This window comes from Echiichthys vipera (genome assembly GCF_963691815.1).
Source record: "Echiichthys vipera genome assembly, chromosome: 5".
Taxonomy (NCBI): Eukaryota; Metazoa; Chordata; class Actinopteri; order Perciformes; family Trachinidae; genus Echiichthys; species Echiichthys vipera.
This window is the reverse complement of record NC_139830.1, coordinates 19,685,626-19,703,170: the sequence shown is the minus strand read 5'-3', so window position 1 is coordinate 19,703,170 and position 17,545 is coordinate 19,685,626. Positions and strand designations below refer to the sequence as shown.

The following is a 17,545-nucleotide window of genomic DNA, read 5'->3' as shown; positions in this document are numbered from 1 at the left end:
TATTGTTTGGTCAATAACAGTGTTTACAGAAGCTTTAGACTGATAACTCAAATGCAGATCTTTTATACTTAAAGATCAGAAATATTGCCTTTCTTTCTTTGATTCATTGTGTCATCTTCAGTTCTTCACATTAGCTTTACAAACAATAATTGTGTCTTTTGTCATTTTTGTATATTTCATGAAGTTAGTAAAGAAAAAATAAAGATTAGTGTAAAACCTCAATTTAACCCATTGTCCTGTTTGATTTGTTAATTATTCATTTGTACAGTCATTTGACTGCATTAAAACATACACTGATAAAATCAACAAGCATCTTGCAGTGGGAAATGCTATAAAGTTAAAATCAAGAAAGCGTATTATATGCTTCACTTTCTTGCCAAGAGTTAGGTCAAACACTAGCTGTTTCTCCCTCTTAACCATCAACGGTTGGCTAACGTATGCTTTCCATTTACCTGAAAGTCGGTTCTGGGAATGGCTTTACGCCCCAGATGACTGTGTTTCATTACATTTTAAAAGTTGGAAAACCATTAATTCAAAGGGTGGGGGAAGTGGGGTTTGCTCTAGTCAGGTTAGCCATTGTCAGCAATACCAGTTGATAACAACATATCATGCTTTATTTTGCACATACAAACACCAAAGCAACATGTCCACAGACGTTATGTGTGCACGACTGATTTAATGAGAAACAAATAAGACATAAATGCTAATAAACATTTGATTACTACAGCTTTCACTCCTGTTGATGTGCGGAGCCATCAGGTTGGTGGGGGTCATGTCTAGATGGTATACTAACCCTAACTTTGTGAAAACACACAAAAACTCTTGCTTCTCGTCCCTTATACTAGAACCATCTAACCTTAACCATGGAAGGCTGATTGCTAACCAGCCGTCATATTGGCCAAGTATGTGTACACATACAAGGAATTTTGCTGATCCTTACTAGGATATAAATATATATACAAAAGGGCATAGGCCTAGGCCTACATGACATTTGTAAACCGCAGGACGATATGGACTTGGATGGCGCCTTTCTAGTCTTCTGACTACTCAAGGCGCTTTCACACTTCTTGTCACATTCACCCGTTCACACTGACATTCACACAGATGGCAGTGGACATCTACATACCATTTAATCTAACCATTCACACCACATTTACACACCCTTGGAGCATTTCGAGGTTCAGTGTCTTGCCCAAAGACACTTTGACATGCGGACTGGGGAAGCTCGAATGGAGGACGACCCACTCTACCACTGAGGCACAGCCGCCCCAATACTGACTGTAGTGCAGTTGTTGGTGAAACAAATTAAATTATTCATGTAACAGGTAACTTTATTTACATGAGCTAGATGGATATGATATTATTTATAAAGCGTGCTTGCATTTGTATTTGATAGTAATGATACTTACATTTGTGAAAAAAACAGTGTGTACTTAAATTACTATAAGGGTGGAACGGTTCACAAAATCCACTGTTCGGTTCATATCACGGTTTTGGGGTCAAGGTTCGGTTGTTTTTTTCTATTTCTTTTAGATTCTAAAAATACCATGTATCAGATCTGTAGCCTTATAATTAGATTATTTTTTAATCAGATATTCTTAAGGACATGTCATGCAATCATGCAAAAACTGAAATAATAAGGCAGCTTGTTTAGTGATTACTGTAACAATCTTAAATTTAAACTGAAGTGAGATTTTGAAACAGTAGGAGAGACAATGCTACATTTACGCGTTTATATATTTATTTGGCAAAAAGGTAAACAATTGTTTGCCTTATGAAAAAAATTGAGAAAATAGGTTTTCTTTCACTAAAATACGCACAAACAGCAATCACTGAACAGACTGAAATAGGCTACATCAGGGTTATTCAATTAATGTGGAATTGAGGCCGGTTGACGAAAATGATCCAAAATGAGGGTCTGGAAAATATGAGCATCACATTGATGGATATTGTAAAACAATGCAGCGACATAGGAGTGCATACAGTATATTGTCTTGATTTTATCAATGTAAATATTAGTCATAGGCCTCAAAGTGCAACAAGCTTGTCAAAAAACAATCCTTGTTAAATGAACAAACCTGTTAACCAGAGGCTTTCACTCAATTATTGGACTAAAGTACAAGTTTGAGGATCTTCTCCTTTACTTGAGTATTTTATTCACATGCTACTTTATACTTCTACTTCACTACAAATCAGAGGAAATATTATACTTTTTACTGCACTACATTTATCTGATTACTTCAGTCATTAGTTACTTTACCAGGCTGACAAGCACATATGAAACATTCGTTTATTCATCACAAACTGGACTGACACAAATGAACGTAACATAAATGCAGAGTAGCATGATTTTTATCAACTTCTCCTCTTTACACGCAGATATGGCTGCAGAGTAAACTCACAGTGACAGAAACTAAAACTTCTCCGGTGAACCGATGGTTTTCTGTGACAAGCTTTCTTTTTAGAAAGAGACATTGATGTGGTGATTTAACCACAGATTTAACCAGACTGAAACAATTGAGAACAGCAACAGAGGGGGGCTTAGCGAGCTGTTGACGAAGAGAGATTCAGAAATCCACGAAGAAGAGCGTAGCGGGAGCGCGCGTAGTGTTGTGGCCGAGACTTGACGCACTGAGACGGATACGAGAGAGGACAGCAGTCATGAAGACTTACTCTAAGTCACACCTCATAAACCGAACGGTAAACACGTGTACAGAACCGTGACAAGCGTACTTAAAGGGACGGATTTTTTTAATAAACCGTTCCACCCCTTTATACAATTTACATATACAAAAGCAAAAGCTTAGCTCATAAAAAGTTGATTTTTAGTTTTCACGTTAATTTCACATGACAGGAACTACTGTATATTAATATCAATATAACGTACAATTTTATATTTGCACTTATGCACAACCTGGCTCAGTCCAGTCTTTTCAATAAGTAAACACGACCTATCATCCCCTAATGGCCGGCTGCCTAATGACTCACATTTGTTATTTGCTTTAAATAGGTTTCATGCCATTTCCTCTGTGATTTATCTACAGTCAGCACAGTTTACTTATTCCTCTTTAATACTGACACATATCTGTGATTTAAAGTTTTCCAAATGTCATGGCCTCGTTGGTGTCCAATCTCCAGGAAAATGAACAAAATACCAAATATTGCCAGAGCTCATTTGATGACTGTCAGAATTAATCTTTCAATTTTTGCTGTATTGATTTTCTTTTCCGATGACCTATATATAAATGTCTGTTGGCGGCAGCTGCGTCTCATGCGTCTGACTCCGCGGCTGTTTTTGTGACCCTCACGCCTCTGCTGCATTCACTGCTCTTTATCACTCTAATCCCTTATTTCAACAGCCATTTTCTGATGTATTCAGCATCCACAATGACCACAGATAACTGAAATGAGAGGAATGAACACTATCATCACCCCTCTCAGCTAAGTATCAGCGATAATTGATTCGACCCTCCTCCAAAAATGGAAATAAGGCTGGGATTTGGCTTTATATGCTGAAGCCAAGAAAACATATTCTGTAAAGACCTGAGGAATATCTATGAGGGTGTGTTAGTGTGTATGTGTGGGTGAGAAGACAGAGGGACACTTGGCATGTTTAAACACACATGTCATCACAATAATAGTGCATCCTATTTGACAGCGTGGTTTCATAAATTTGACAAAACATTGCCGAAGAGGCCCATCCTCTATCTGACCCCTATCTCTTCCCAGGTGGCTCACGTGACAAGGTCAGGTTTCCAACTGTCCTTTTCTTTCAAGTGTGCTTCAAGATTAACCGAATTTCAAATAATGCTTTTCAAATACTTTCAAATATCAACTTTTCAAATATACATGTTCTAACGTAAAGCTTTAGGCTACTCACACTCCAAAAATAAGGAATTCACAAGGCTTAAGCATGATTAATGTGAGTCACACTGTCGGTCTGACTAACATGTTCATTGATGATGACATGTCACGAAATCATGAGCAGCAGAAGTCGTCATATAAAAGGTCTTTTGTGACAATTTGTTTACATTAAGGGTCATCTAGGTCACATTAAACCACTAAACGCCTCAGAAGACAACAGGTCCTCTTTCCTCTATTATGTGTGGGGCCCCAGGTGAATAGAAACCATACATACTCTTACTTTACTGGGCTGCATTTCACACACAAAGTCACAAAGCCAGATGGATATTGTTTAAGCATGTAACTTTGAAGGAGAGTGTGTTGGGTTTCATCATTTGCCTCAAGGAGAGGACCTCAGCCACAATAACTGAATTGTTTACGCAAACTGATGCAGCCCCGCCAAAGTGGCATTGACCCTGTTTCCATCCAATCCTAAACTAGTGTTGTGACCACATAACGGTCAAGCTCACCATATATAAATGGACCACTGCTCTCTTATCCTAAACCAACAAAGAGACTGAGGAGGTAAGATCCAGGCTAAAAGGCAAACACAGTTTCCTGGATTGACAGGTCTGGATTCAGCATCTACATTTGGACCTTTATTGTTACTGGACATTTTCTGTGATGGATTTATTAGAATTGTCTGTGTTTGACATCTGTTTGTTTGCCTTAGCTTTTTCACAGAGGGCACAATAGGGAGATGGCTTTATTCAGCTTCCTCATCCTGACCTCCTTGTGTATTGCGGGCCGAGAGGCCCTCAGCGTAACTGACTGCGGGGCGTATGCCAGACGACCAGGTAAGATGTGCATCACCTTCACTTATTTGTTTTGGATTGAGGGAGTCATATGGATTTTGGTACTGCTGTAAACCTTTAAGGAGGGCATATTGATTTTAGTTTACTCCAGGTATTTTATTATTACACTTGAAAGAGTTTTACAGTAATTCCACTAGTGTATACAGAAGAAACGTCAACAACATAGGGGAACGTAAAACTATACATCTATCTGAATATGGGCATGGTTAACAGTAGTTTTGGCTAGCACAGTTTTATAAATATGAATCACATCATCACATCAGAGTCTTTCAATAACAATGCAATCTTATCACATCAGAATACACTGATATCGCTGTGGTGTGTGGCACATCTGCCATCGACCTGGCCATTCAAATCTGCCCGGCCATCTACACCGGATACAACTACAGCTTACTGATCCTCAACCAGATCCGGGGTAATATGGACTGTCAGGGGACACTGGACACCTCGGTGATACCTCCTGTGGTGAGATTCAGCTTCCCCATCAGAGAGGGAAATGCCTGTGGCAGTAACTTCTTGGTGAGTATTGTATAATTAAAGTGTCCAAATTTGAAGTCATGAGGGATAACGATTGTGGGTCGTGTTGACCTTTAGCTGAGGAGGGTTGAAAGTTTTTCCACTTTCTCGCTGTGATTTCATCACTCGCGGCCTGCTGTATCAGACCCGTTGGTCAACATTTATTTTTTAAATATTTCTTAAATAATAATGTTTCCATTAAATATTTCCTCAGACCACAAGCGCAGCAGGGACGGGAATATTCTCCGACTTCTCCGACATCCAGACGGTCAACGTCAGCGGTGTTGTCCGATCCTTCGACCCCACCATTGGGACGATCACCTACAACGCAGAGCTTAAGTATTTCTACTCATGTGCTTATCCATTGGAGTATATCATCAACAACACCAAGGTGGATGTGTAAGTGTACAGTAAGGCTATAATATGTGGGTTAAAAAATACAGGAACATTTCTAACATTTCACTTGCCAAGTGTGATCTCATTCTTTTCTGCCTTATAGGTCATCCTCCTCCATTGCTTTGAAGGACAAAAATGGGAGCTTCATAAGCACCCTGAGTATGGCCTTGTACAAGGTGCCACCTTACACCTTTCCCACATCCTATGCATGCCCTCATTTCTGCCTGGCACCAACATAACCTGATCAGTCCTATGTAAGCGCATACTGTATAATGTTTTACCTTCTCATTCTTTTTCAGGATATAAAGTACACCACGCCCCTAGTCTTGCCAGCTCTGGGTGTCGAACTGAGAACAAATATCTATGTGCAGGTGGTTGCATCCAACTTGACATCACAGTAAGAACCATTAACATTATATGACACCTGCAGCTTTCACTCTCTCTTTAGATACTTCATTTTGAGGTACACTTGATGCTTCTTTGCACATCTTCTTAGGGGGAAAATGTTACTCACCTAGATTTATCTGACAACTTGTTACTTTTCCAAGTATAAAAAGCACAATGCATTATTAGGTGTAAGAAGAAGCAGATGTTAACCAGATGTTCCAAAGATTTGTGGGGTGTGGATGTGCCCTATACCCATTTATCTGCCATATTATTCATAAAAAAATCCTTATATTTAGTGAACTTATGCCCTGCAAAAAACAATTTTAAAAAGTGCATCTTTTATTTGTGTGAATTCCTTAATATATCCAGTACAAATTAAGATATCACATGAACAACCTATCTGATAAAATCTGGAAATAAAAAAAACACATTTACAAGTGCAGACATTGGAGTGATTATGAACAAAATCAGCGGCAGCTTTATTCTTGTTGTTTGCAAAGCTAAGAAAAAAACATGTCTCAATAGTATGCTCACTTCTCCCTGTACGGCAGTCATCTGGTATCTATCAATTTAGATTCAAAAGTACTCCCAGAAATCTGTTAAACTGCCTTTATTCTTGAGTTTCTGAGTAGGAGTAACAATTAACAAATAACAAATAACAATTTTTACTTTCCAAAGTTCCACCTTTAGCAGGTCGATAAATACAAGTCCTGGATGTCAGTATTTTATGGGTGGCTGAGAGAATGTCTAAGTTAAAAGACGTTTACCGTCTCCAACCATGTGACTGTGTCTTCATAGATTGTAAATTTGAGGATTCCACCTGTGACCTGGAGTCTCTGACTCGGTGCTGGGGACCTCATTTTCTCTCCACAGGTACTTTGTTCTTCTGGACCGGTGCTACGCCTCGGTGAATCCGCGGCCTTCCAACTCCACCGTCTTCAATCTGTTTGTCTCGTAAGTATCAAAATCTTCTAAAATATTCTTCCTACTCATGACTTTTTTCCAGTCCTTCAAGGTTTTAAATGGGTTCTGTCTCTTGGTCTAGAAGTTTAAATTTAAACTTTTACACATATCTACAGGTTTTCCTCTCTCCAATGCAATAAGTGCACCACAGCTACCTTTTAATCCAAAGGGGGCCCTCAAATTAATTTCGTCTCCCTGCCTTTCTATCATTAATACACTGCCTGTATGTATCCGTGTGATGTGCAAAAGGGGCACTTGTGAGGTACGCCTTTTATTGAAAGGTGCTCCATAGATCAGCTCACCACCATGCTGGAAAACGGGGAGAGCCAGAAGGCCCGCTTCTACTTCCCGGCGTTCCGCTTCACCGAGCAGCAGAGTGAGACCATCTCCACCTACTATCTGCACTGCATCACCCGACTCTGCGAGCGCAGCTCCTGCAGCACCTTTAAGGTGGGAAGTCACTGCATGCATTTCAAGTAGAAAACTCCAATTCCAGCCAGATCATCAGCTCATGTCTCCCCAACTGTTTTGATCCACAGCAATGCAACAGGAAGAGGAGAAGTGTGCAGACCACGGATATTGAGGATGGCATCACTGAGCCGTCGCTGCTCACTGTGGCTATAAAGACCAAGACAGAGGACCGTATGTCCCCCATGTGTCTTTCTCTTTGCGCAAATGAGTACCGTATTTTCCGGATTAAAAGTCGTTCAAATCACACACTGCCCCCCCCCGCACTTACCGGAAATGACGATTGTATTTCTTGTTTATTTTTCCAAAAGCTTTTCCAACAACTCTTCTGGCTCAGCACACTGCCAAAAATCCTTGTGATCCTCTTTGTACATTTATAAAGTGAATCTAGTTGTTACCGCTTAGTTGTGCTGTTGTTTCCAGTTTGAATATAGTCCAGCCTCTTCCACTAAGAATGGAAAGAGTGGCGGCGGTTGAGTGCGTCGAGTGTCCAGCGATCCACCCTCAAAAAAGCCATTTTGAGGGTGGAAGTTAGCAATTTAGGACACAGCTAATGACATCACTCAGGTGATTGTGACAATTTGACTATATTTTGGCAAATATTCTGTTTCACCATTTTGCTAAGAGTTAGATGAGAAGATTGATACCACTTGTGTGCGTGTAAGCGAAAACAAAACTATAGCCTGAAACCAGTTAGCTTAGCATAATGACTAGATACAGAGAAACAACTAGCTCTGAGGTAAAGGTAAAGGTAACAAAATAAAACTACCAGCACCTCTTAAGCAAAGAAAGAAAGTCTAAAGCTAATTCCTAGCCCTACACAGTAACTTTTTGACGGAGCAAGGTTAGCTGCATTGCCTTGTTTCCAGCCTTTTATGCTAAGCTAACTGCTGCTATTAGCTTTAAAAAATCGTGACAACGTTCGCCTCTATAAAAATGGGTAAAATAGAGAAAACAGAAACAGTAACAAATGTATACAAGGACATGTTGTGTCTACATCATAACCATTTACTGGAACCGTGGGGAAAATTATAAATAAAGAAAAAGTAGTATGACTTCCCTATTCTATCGGGGTTTTTTTTATAAAGCCCGGCACATCACAACTCTGATTGTTCTCTCAAGCTTTTGCTCTCTTTCCCTCTGTGATTGAATTAGGTTTTCCAATGTTTTATCAAATATAATAATTCCCTCATAATAAAATATTAAATCTTCTTGTCTTTTTTTTTTTGCAGCCAATGAAGCCAAAGAAGAGAGTAAGTATGTTATTCATGAGAACAGCTTTTCACAGTTTTTACGAATTACATTCCTCCAGAAATGAAAAGTATTTCTTATCTCTAGCAAGTCATAATGTATTCTGTTGATTGCTGGTATAGAGCATCCCATAATGGTGTGACTCTCATTTGTGCACAGAGCTGTCTGATGGCAAGGGCACGTCTATTGGCCTGGGGATTGCTGTGGCTGTCCTTGTTGTGATAGGGGTGGCAGCCATTTTGATGGCGGCATTTTTTTATGGAAAACTGAAGCAGTTAAGCTAGCAGCGGCCCACGTTGATGTACAGAGGTCAGGCTAAATGACGAGTTTGAGAGGGTAAGATTCACATCCGGGTGGAGGTGCATAATGTATGTATGTAGTCTGCTGTGATGCTGTAATGTTTCTTTCCAATCCCCTACAGACTGTTAGATATTATGGAGTGTGAAGTCTGAATAATACACCTATCATGATGCACAACATAATGAAAAAGCAAAGAAAGACATTCAGTTGTCATTGTACAGGAATAGTATGAAATTTTGCCGATATACTTTGCTTTATTATTTATATATTTGTTTTTTTCCAGGACGTTACTGGTCCCCACCAAGGAACAGTCTTGCATATTGCCTAACTGGTAGAATTCTCGTTCAAACAAGATATAAAATGTTAACGTTTGATGGTTTTACAAGCAGTATAGATTATTTTGTGTAAGTAATTAAATTCTATACGCAAAATGAGTGTGCCATTATCCTGCATTCTGTTTGTCATACAGGCTACATGGATTGATTTTTTTCATCACATGCAATGCAACGATACCAAGACAATGACTGGGTAAATTGAGTTATTTATTTGCTTGTTTGAATGATGCATTCAAGCCGGTATTATATCAGGGGAATTTATGTGTAATAATGTATAATGTACTGTGGCAACTGTTCTGAGAAAGTTTGTATACTTCCACAAAGGGAATGTTTGCTGCTGTAATATTTTTTTTTCATGTCATGCATGCATAATTATTACTATTAAAGCTTGTAATATATGAAACAAGAGAGTGTGTCTTCTAACAGCAGGCACACCTGCAGAAAATAGTTTACTGTGCTTTTCCTGAACTGCAATCCTGCGTGAGAGTGCATTTCACTGTCCACACAAAAGAATTCCTGACATACACAAGAAGGTTTTGGTTTCTTCAGTGCGGTCTGGGAATTTAAAAGAAATGAAAAGGATTAATTCATCAAACTGAGTATAACTGGCACATACGCTTCAATGCTGTTTTATAACTACAGGGATGTAGATCGTGCTATTCAATATGAATATCAGTCTTCCAGATTCATACTTTCAGGAGTTTCCTTCAGTTTGAGGTTTGATGGGTTTGCTGTGGAAGCACAGGGGATAAAATAAAGTTTGTGTTGAGGTTTGTGGAATAATGTTTTGGTAATGAACTACCACTAGAGGGTGTATAATCACCATATTTTCCACCTTATTCTTTGAGGACCTGTACTCCAGTTGAGATTGTCAAATGAACCTATGCACAGTGCCATTAATGAATTTTGTAGGGAGTTTAGCACCCACGAATATCCAAACGTGATATCCTACCTGAGAACCTTTGAGTCAACCAAGAATATATTTGTTTTATTGCTCACATATCTTTTAGAGGGGCTGTAAAGTTCAGAAGCTGTCTATATTTCCAGTTAATGTACTCATGGAAAGGAAGGATTGATGATTTACTGAGTGACCCTGTGAAAAGTGATATGTCTCCTCCTGTACACCATAAAAAGAACAAGCAAAGCAATCAGCTGGCTTGACAAATGATCTAATTACGAGTTTCTGTATTGTTAAGTAGGCCATGACAAACTCCATGACAAGACAACCCACTCTGAACCGCGAGGGGGATAAATCAGCTGAGCTAAAAGATAGTGCTCCATTAGGACAGCAGTAACTGTATGTTCAGGATCCCCCCCCCCCCCCCCCCCACAAACCTTTATGAGTTTGCTGTAATTTAATTAAACCAACAGGGATAAACGCATGCTCTGTTGCTCTCTAATGGTGTGGACATTAACCTTTGAATCCAGCCGCTTTTCCCTCTATCATTTTAATAGCCGTGGAGGAACCCGAGTGAAGAGCAGCTGGAAATTTTGTAATGCACTTTGTTGCTGCTGTTGACGTTGCATATTTTCTTGTATCTTACCATATTTAAAGTCTACTCATGCCGTGATACATCTTTGTCGGCAGCTGTTGCAGCTGCCATTAAAGCTTTCTGTATTTCAGACTATTATCTACAAACGACATGAAATGTGTCTGGCAAGCCTTTACATTTTGGCCGGATTTGTCCTCAGCTGAAAGAATAATTGTGCTGTCATTTCCAATCGAATTAATATGCATATTAATCTGTCTGTAGGCTATACATTAAGTTTAGTAGACAGCACAATCATGAAAAATTGATAGACCAGCTGTTATTTAGGGCTGGCATATGAACATGAAGACTCTTGGAATACAATGCCATTGAATGCACAGTGTCATGGGGGTGCTAATGTGCTGATGTGATGTGCTAATTTGCTTTAAAAAACAAACAATAAAAAAAGCTGGGATGGGTTCAAGGCAGGTAAATGGGAAAAACTTAACAAAGGTAGGACTCTACTTGACTGATGAGGATGCGAAGTCACTCCAGAAGGTCCAGCTGTCCCATTAACCTTTTGTAATGAGACAGTGGAGCTGGGAAACTGGGCAAAGTGTAATGTCATGTTCGCATCATATCAGAAGAAGCAGAAGAAGAACGCACAGGACACCATTTCCTATACCCCTGTACGAGTTTAAGGGAATACTTTTTAAGAAATGTTTTTATTTGGTTTCTTGCTGAGAGTCATTGAGATGAGAAGATAGTGACATATCTATCAGTTAGCTGAACTAACAGCTAACTGGATCCAATGGAAACCAGCACCTCTAAAGCTCACAATTATCCTGTTGTTTGACTAGATTTCTTGGAATTGTCTGGCAACCAACTCTTTTAAAACCACGCTACGTTACGCTTTAGAGGTTCTGATGTGTATTTTGTTACCTTCTGTACTGTCACGCCGCGGTCACTTGCCCTTCCTCTTGTTTCACCAGTCTGACGTCATTCCCTGATTCCTGATTGTTTCCACCTGTGGCTCCCCTACTCTCATGTGTATAAAGTCTGTGTCTTCCCCCTTGTTCCGTGCCAGATTATTTCGTACCTTGTGTCGAATGTATCCAGCGTTTTGTCCCAAAGTCTTGTTCATGCTTTTGAGTTCTTTGGTTCAGGTTTTCTTATTCCTTGTTTTGGTCCAAGTAAACTTTTCTATTTTTGAATTCTCTTGTGACTTTGTTTTTTCCTCCTGGTTGGAGCGTCTTTATTTAATTATTTTGTTCACTATGTTTTTGGTTATTCCTCCCATACGGAGCGTCTTTATTTTGTACTTTGTTTTATTACTGGTGACTTTTGTTTTGTTCCTCCTGTAGAGTGATTTTTTGTGTTTGTTTGTGGTTTTGTGCTGTGCCGCGTCTCTGTCGTCAAGCTAATAAATTCAGTGTTGGTTTCGCGAACCTCAGCATCTGAGTCCTCTTTCCTGCCTGGGCCTGACATGTACAGAGCTATTTCCTTGTTTCCACTCTTTATGCTAATTATGATAAACTAAGCTAACCTTTGCCTAACTTTAGCTCCTGGCAAGAAAAGCAAATGAGTTAGGTGCAGTGAGCTTGATGTCCTGGTGGATTTGGTTAACTTTGAACAGAGCCAGGCTGTATCCCCCATTTCAATGCGAGGCTAAGCTAACCTTTTTCCTGACTCCAGCTTAGCAAGTAATTTCAGCTAATGGACAAATATGACAGTGGAGTTTAACTAATGCTCCTTGCAAGCTTTGGAAAAAGCCTGCTTGCTTCTTTCCTAGTTGCTTAGCTAACTGTCTCCAATTGTCACAGGGTCACCTTATCTAACTCTCCTGTCATTGCAGATCTTGCCACCCTCATCTGCCCTGTGATTACCTTATTCATCCCCTCACCTGAGCTTTCCCGCCCACTTCCACACCTGATCCTCATCAGCCTCCCATTCAGTCTCCCAATCAAATACAGTCCATTCAGCCCACATGCCCTCCTCTCGTCATGCCGGTTTTGCTCTGCCTGAGACTTTGCCAGTTACTTCTATGTTTTTTTGGGGGGGCTTTCTCCCTCAGTTTAGTTTGCTTTCTTTGTTTGCTATTTTATTTTTTTGGACACTCTTCATTTGTGCTTTCGGGCTCAGTGCTTTCTAAGTCGTAACACCAATTTCAAATTATTCCTACTTTGCCCACATTCTAAAATTCAAAATGCGGGATAGTCTGCAGAAAAAACGTACAAAATATCCTACCTGTGCTTTAAGACTGGATGAGGTTTTCCCAGTCAGCAGCTGGTGTTTATGTGATATAATATGTATGCAGCATATGCTCAAGTGTAGATGTAGTCAGTACCCTACATGTGGAGTGCGTTTGAGTTAGTGTTGGTCCAATTAGTGTTGATAAGGGGAGTGAAAAAGGGTGTATAACACCATAGCATACTGTTGTTCCTTCAGGGTGTGATGTGGGATAAATTCGACAAACTATGTGTGCTGGTGCCCACTTGACTGTAAGTCTTAAAAGGGAAGATTATTTCCAATCATTGAGTACTGCAAAATGAAAGACAAAGAGGAATCAAAGCAAGGGAAGAAAGTCTGAGTCTATCATGTAGACGGTTTGATTGGCATGTAACTCGAAGCGTAATGTGTGATGTGTGAATGAGAACTTGAGCTGCTGATTAGCATTTATTTTCAAAAGTAAAGCAGTTGCCGAGGAGAAAAACTTAACTTGTATAATTTAAGTGATAGAGAGTATACTTATGGCCAATCAGATTCTACCAAGTTCAATTTGAATAAGAGCAACAAAAGTGAGTCACTATTTTTAAAATGAGATGCTAAATGGATTTGAAATACATTTTGTATTCATATTTATTTTACAAGTGGAACAAAATTTCATACAAATTCTGACAGCATCGTGTTGCTCTTCTGATCATAAATGTGCACTAGAAAGTGAGCTATATTGTAAAATACAATTGTGCATTAAACACTTCAACTATAAGTCTGTTATGATTCCATATTTTTCTCATTGTAAACTAATCCCACAAAAAGACCAAAAACTAACAAATTGTTTCTATTAATAATTGTCTGCGTATCCAAAGCCTGATCTAGCAGTTTATTACTCTGTCATTGACCATAGACACTGTTGCACTGGGTGACAATCGTTCCTTCGTGACCTTGAAAACACACTCTGTCGTTTAGGGCAAGTGCTCCAGGAAGGATTAAGAAAACTCTTGGTAAGGAGGCATGTTGTTGTGGTGGATGGGTCAAACAAACACCAGACTATCACCCAGGAAACCGTGGTTTGTGTCCCTGTTGATGTCCCTGTGTGTTTTGTGCATCAGTGTGGTTACGTTACTATCTACTTACCTTAACCCCACCCACGATCCTCTCCTAACCCTAACCAAGTGGTTTTGTTGCCTAAACCTAACCACGTAGTTTTGCATGAATTCACAATGTTAACATGTCCCCGGTGTTTTAAACAGTGACTACAGTGAGTTAAAATACTGTATGTGTTATGCACAGTGCTGCTCAGTGCATTTACAAGTGGTGCCAAGGGGTCTTTGGGGGCAGTGTGACAACCTGTAAACACACCACTGACAACTAAAGCATTTGTTAGAAAACATTCATAGTTACACATCCAGCCGATAAGGAGCAGCATTATCATTCATTTGAAATGATATGTGTCCACCTGATGAATTCATCCAATGATTCACTCCTTTAAGCTTTGTTTGTTCTCCATATCCCAAGAGAAATATTATATTCTTTAGCTGCTAAATATATGTTCACCAGCTAGTTGCTAATTTGTCCGTCTGCCATTTAGTGGTGGACACGTAGTGGAGTTTTTCTAATGAAAGCAGTCACCTGCTGCAAGCGAAAATGTCTATGAACAGTGTTTGTGGTTAGTTCAAATGTCTGTAATAGCTGCAGGACAGTCAAGTGTTTATTATCTAAACCACAAAAGTCAGTTGAACAGGTAAGGGGAAAATAACATTGATGGTCTACAGGTTACAAACAGACTCAGTAGCTAAAGAAACGGTAACATGCTGACAGAATTAAGTGCTTTTGTGTTTTAGACCAGAGAATATTTAGAATAATAAAACCAGTCGTCGATGCTGATTTGCCCAAATTGTTCTACATGAAGTTATTAAATCAAATCAAATGTATTTATAGAGCACATTTAAACAGAGCAGCAGTTGACCAAAGTGCTGCACAATCAAATGATTAGCTGGAAGCCATGTAATGTAGCTGTGGTGTGTTTTAAGTGGAGTGAGCACAGTGCCAGACTCCATAAAAATAAATAGGCTTTCAAATGTGACATTGTTTGTCAGCAACCAGTCATATTGTAACTTGGGAGGTAATTTGTCCTTGTTTGTTATAAAAATGTGGCATGCAGTTAACAGCAGTCATAATCTTGATTTAATTAAAACTCAACTCCTGATATTTGGTGTTCTTCATTACCCCTGTTCTGGAAGAAGGATCAACAGGCACATTTAAATGCTGTTTTACATTTGAGAACGGTATAGGTGTGGTGGTAGAATGAGTGTTAATTGTGTTTGATCTCATTTACACACCGGTAAAACTGAAACAATTAGCTAAAATATGCAAAAACACTGCATTGAGCTAAGAGAAACTGAAGAGCTGGATCATAATTCTCTGACTCCCTTTGCATTACATATAGTCATTGTTTATGTGTTAAGCTCCAAGTGATGCAGGTCTTAAGTATGCTGACTGAGGACAAACAGATCTGATGTTTTGATCTTCATGCAAACTTTAGTGAGAATAATGACAGATTAAATGTCAAATCCCTCTAAAAAGAGGAATAATCCTATTCTGAATTAACAACTCCAGTCCTTCTCTCTACCTGCAGTTAAAATCCTCTCAAAGGTTTTCTCAGGACTTCTAGATTATCAGAGTATGCATCCTTTACACCTGGGTAAGTAGGGGAAAAAACACTGGAATTTCTCTTAGAAGAGCTGGCCACCCATGAGAAAAGTATTAAATGTCTTCTGTGCCGAAGCACTTCAGACCCCCTGAGCACATCAGCAAATGCACTCTGCGAGTTCAGTTCGGCCAAGTTTGAAGCTCTCTGAGAGAGAACCCATTATCCATTATTTTCTTCCTTTTACAATTATGGCAATTTCTATTCACGATCATTTCATTGCCTGCATTTGGATATTCCATTGTTGTGGCTTGAATAAATTGCCTGAAAAGTGAAAAAGGCCAGCATCACCTTGTACCACTTCATCTTAACTTATTTGTCAAGCTGTCCATCATCCTTTCAACAGGGGGCTACTTGTTAATGATTGATGCGGCACCTCTTAATGTGATGGATGAATCTCCTGCTGCAGGATAGGATGGGGGTGAGTCACCCACCACTGCTCCCCTCCCCCACCACTCGCTACTACTCTCCATGTAGGGGAGACACGCCTTGTGTCCATCTACGGAAGAACAAAGGCGTGTTCCATTTAAGCCCCATCAATAATGTACAACCGAGGAGGCCTTTTGCTAAAGAGGCCCAGTAAAAGTCGAGACATTGTTGTGGCATGGAAGTTTTTTTTTGACTGGTTTATTATCTCAGAGTCTGAGTCATGTATGGTATCATCATTTTATTTATTGTTGCATGGCAGCGTCACTATGAAGTCTGAGAGCCCTCTTGAGCTGCTTTGTTTCTCTGGAGGCTACAGCCCAGGCGCTGGAAAACATGTCAAAACCAAGATAAGAAGAATGCCATAGTTTTTTATTTATCACCCATTTCATACATTTGCACACGCTGTCTATAATAAAATATTTTTTGCTTTAAGTAGATGTCGGACTGAAGCAGAGCTGTGTTGACATTTTGAGAGTTTTTTTTTTTTATATATTAAGATAAAAAAAAAAAACACTTAAAAGACACATCATGATAGGAGATGGGAAGGAATAATAAAGGACGCAAAGAAATAGATAAATGCACCAATCATTAAACTATCTAGACAAGTACTAAAATTAAATCACAGACGCAAAAGCCATATGAATAAGACTTAGACATGACAAATGAAGATAACATATTTGATCTTTCACAACCAACTATAGTCTTTATCCAAGACTTAAGTATGACACAGGCTATACACAATATCTAATGGGTAGTTTAAAGGTCAGGGTCGTATCATGGCGATAAACCAGCTTTAAAAATAATCAATATCTACCCCCAAATGGAAAGTGAAACAGTGCCAGTGATTCACTGGTTGGGCATTATGTTCTGATTGTTACCAATAAAAATCATTTTGCACAATAGAAAGAGAACAAAAAGCTGATGTGATATAAATGGGATGTGATGGAAGCAGGGAAAACACTTTCAGAGGTTTTGGCAGTTAAAAATTCAGTTTGTTCTTTCCAAATTTGGAAGAAGCAGCGCTCTATACTTGTTTGCACAGGCAAAAAAAGCTGTCAGAGATTTTTAATAAGACCAAGTGTCCACAATGCTATACAGGCTACTTCCACACTACTAAGTTTTTATTTTATTTTATTTAGCAAAAACGATATCCATCCTCAAAAGTTTTTTAGCACCATTTCACAACTAACCTCCGTCCATACTTGAATGCCTGAAAACCCATATCCCGGACCATTCACATACGCTAGGCATGTGTGCTGGTGTAAATGTGCTATAAGGCTGATAACAATGCTGGAAACAGGAATTGTTTCCTCTTGCACATATTGGCAGTAGCAGCTTCATAAAATGCACAATTTAACTGCACAACAGCTGAAACACAGGTAG

The 17,545-nt window shown here is 39.3% G+C and overlaps 1 protein-coding gene across 1 annotated transcript; it reads left to right on the top strand.

The window, feature by feature from the left end:
- Positions 1-4,603: 4,603 nt before the first annotated feature.
- On the top strand, positions 4,604-8,983 carry LOC310947453 (zona pellucida-like domain-containing protein 1; the record flags this gene model as incomplete). Its single annotated transcript, XM_083914239.1, has 10 exons — positions 4,604-4,700; positions 5,017-5,237; positions 5,449-5,633; positions 5,734-5,806; positions 5,930-6,027; positions 6,891-6,971; positions 7,262-7,430; positions 7,520-7,622; positions 8,681-8,701; positions 8,859-8,983. The coding sequence occupies 10 exons, from the start codon at positions 4,604-4,606 to the stop codon at positions 8,981-8,983; spliced, it is 1,173 nt and encodes a 390-aa protein (XP_083770365.1).
- Between the last annotated feature and the right edge of the window lie 8,562 nt (positions 8,984-17,545).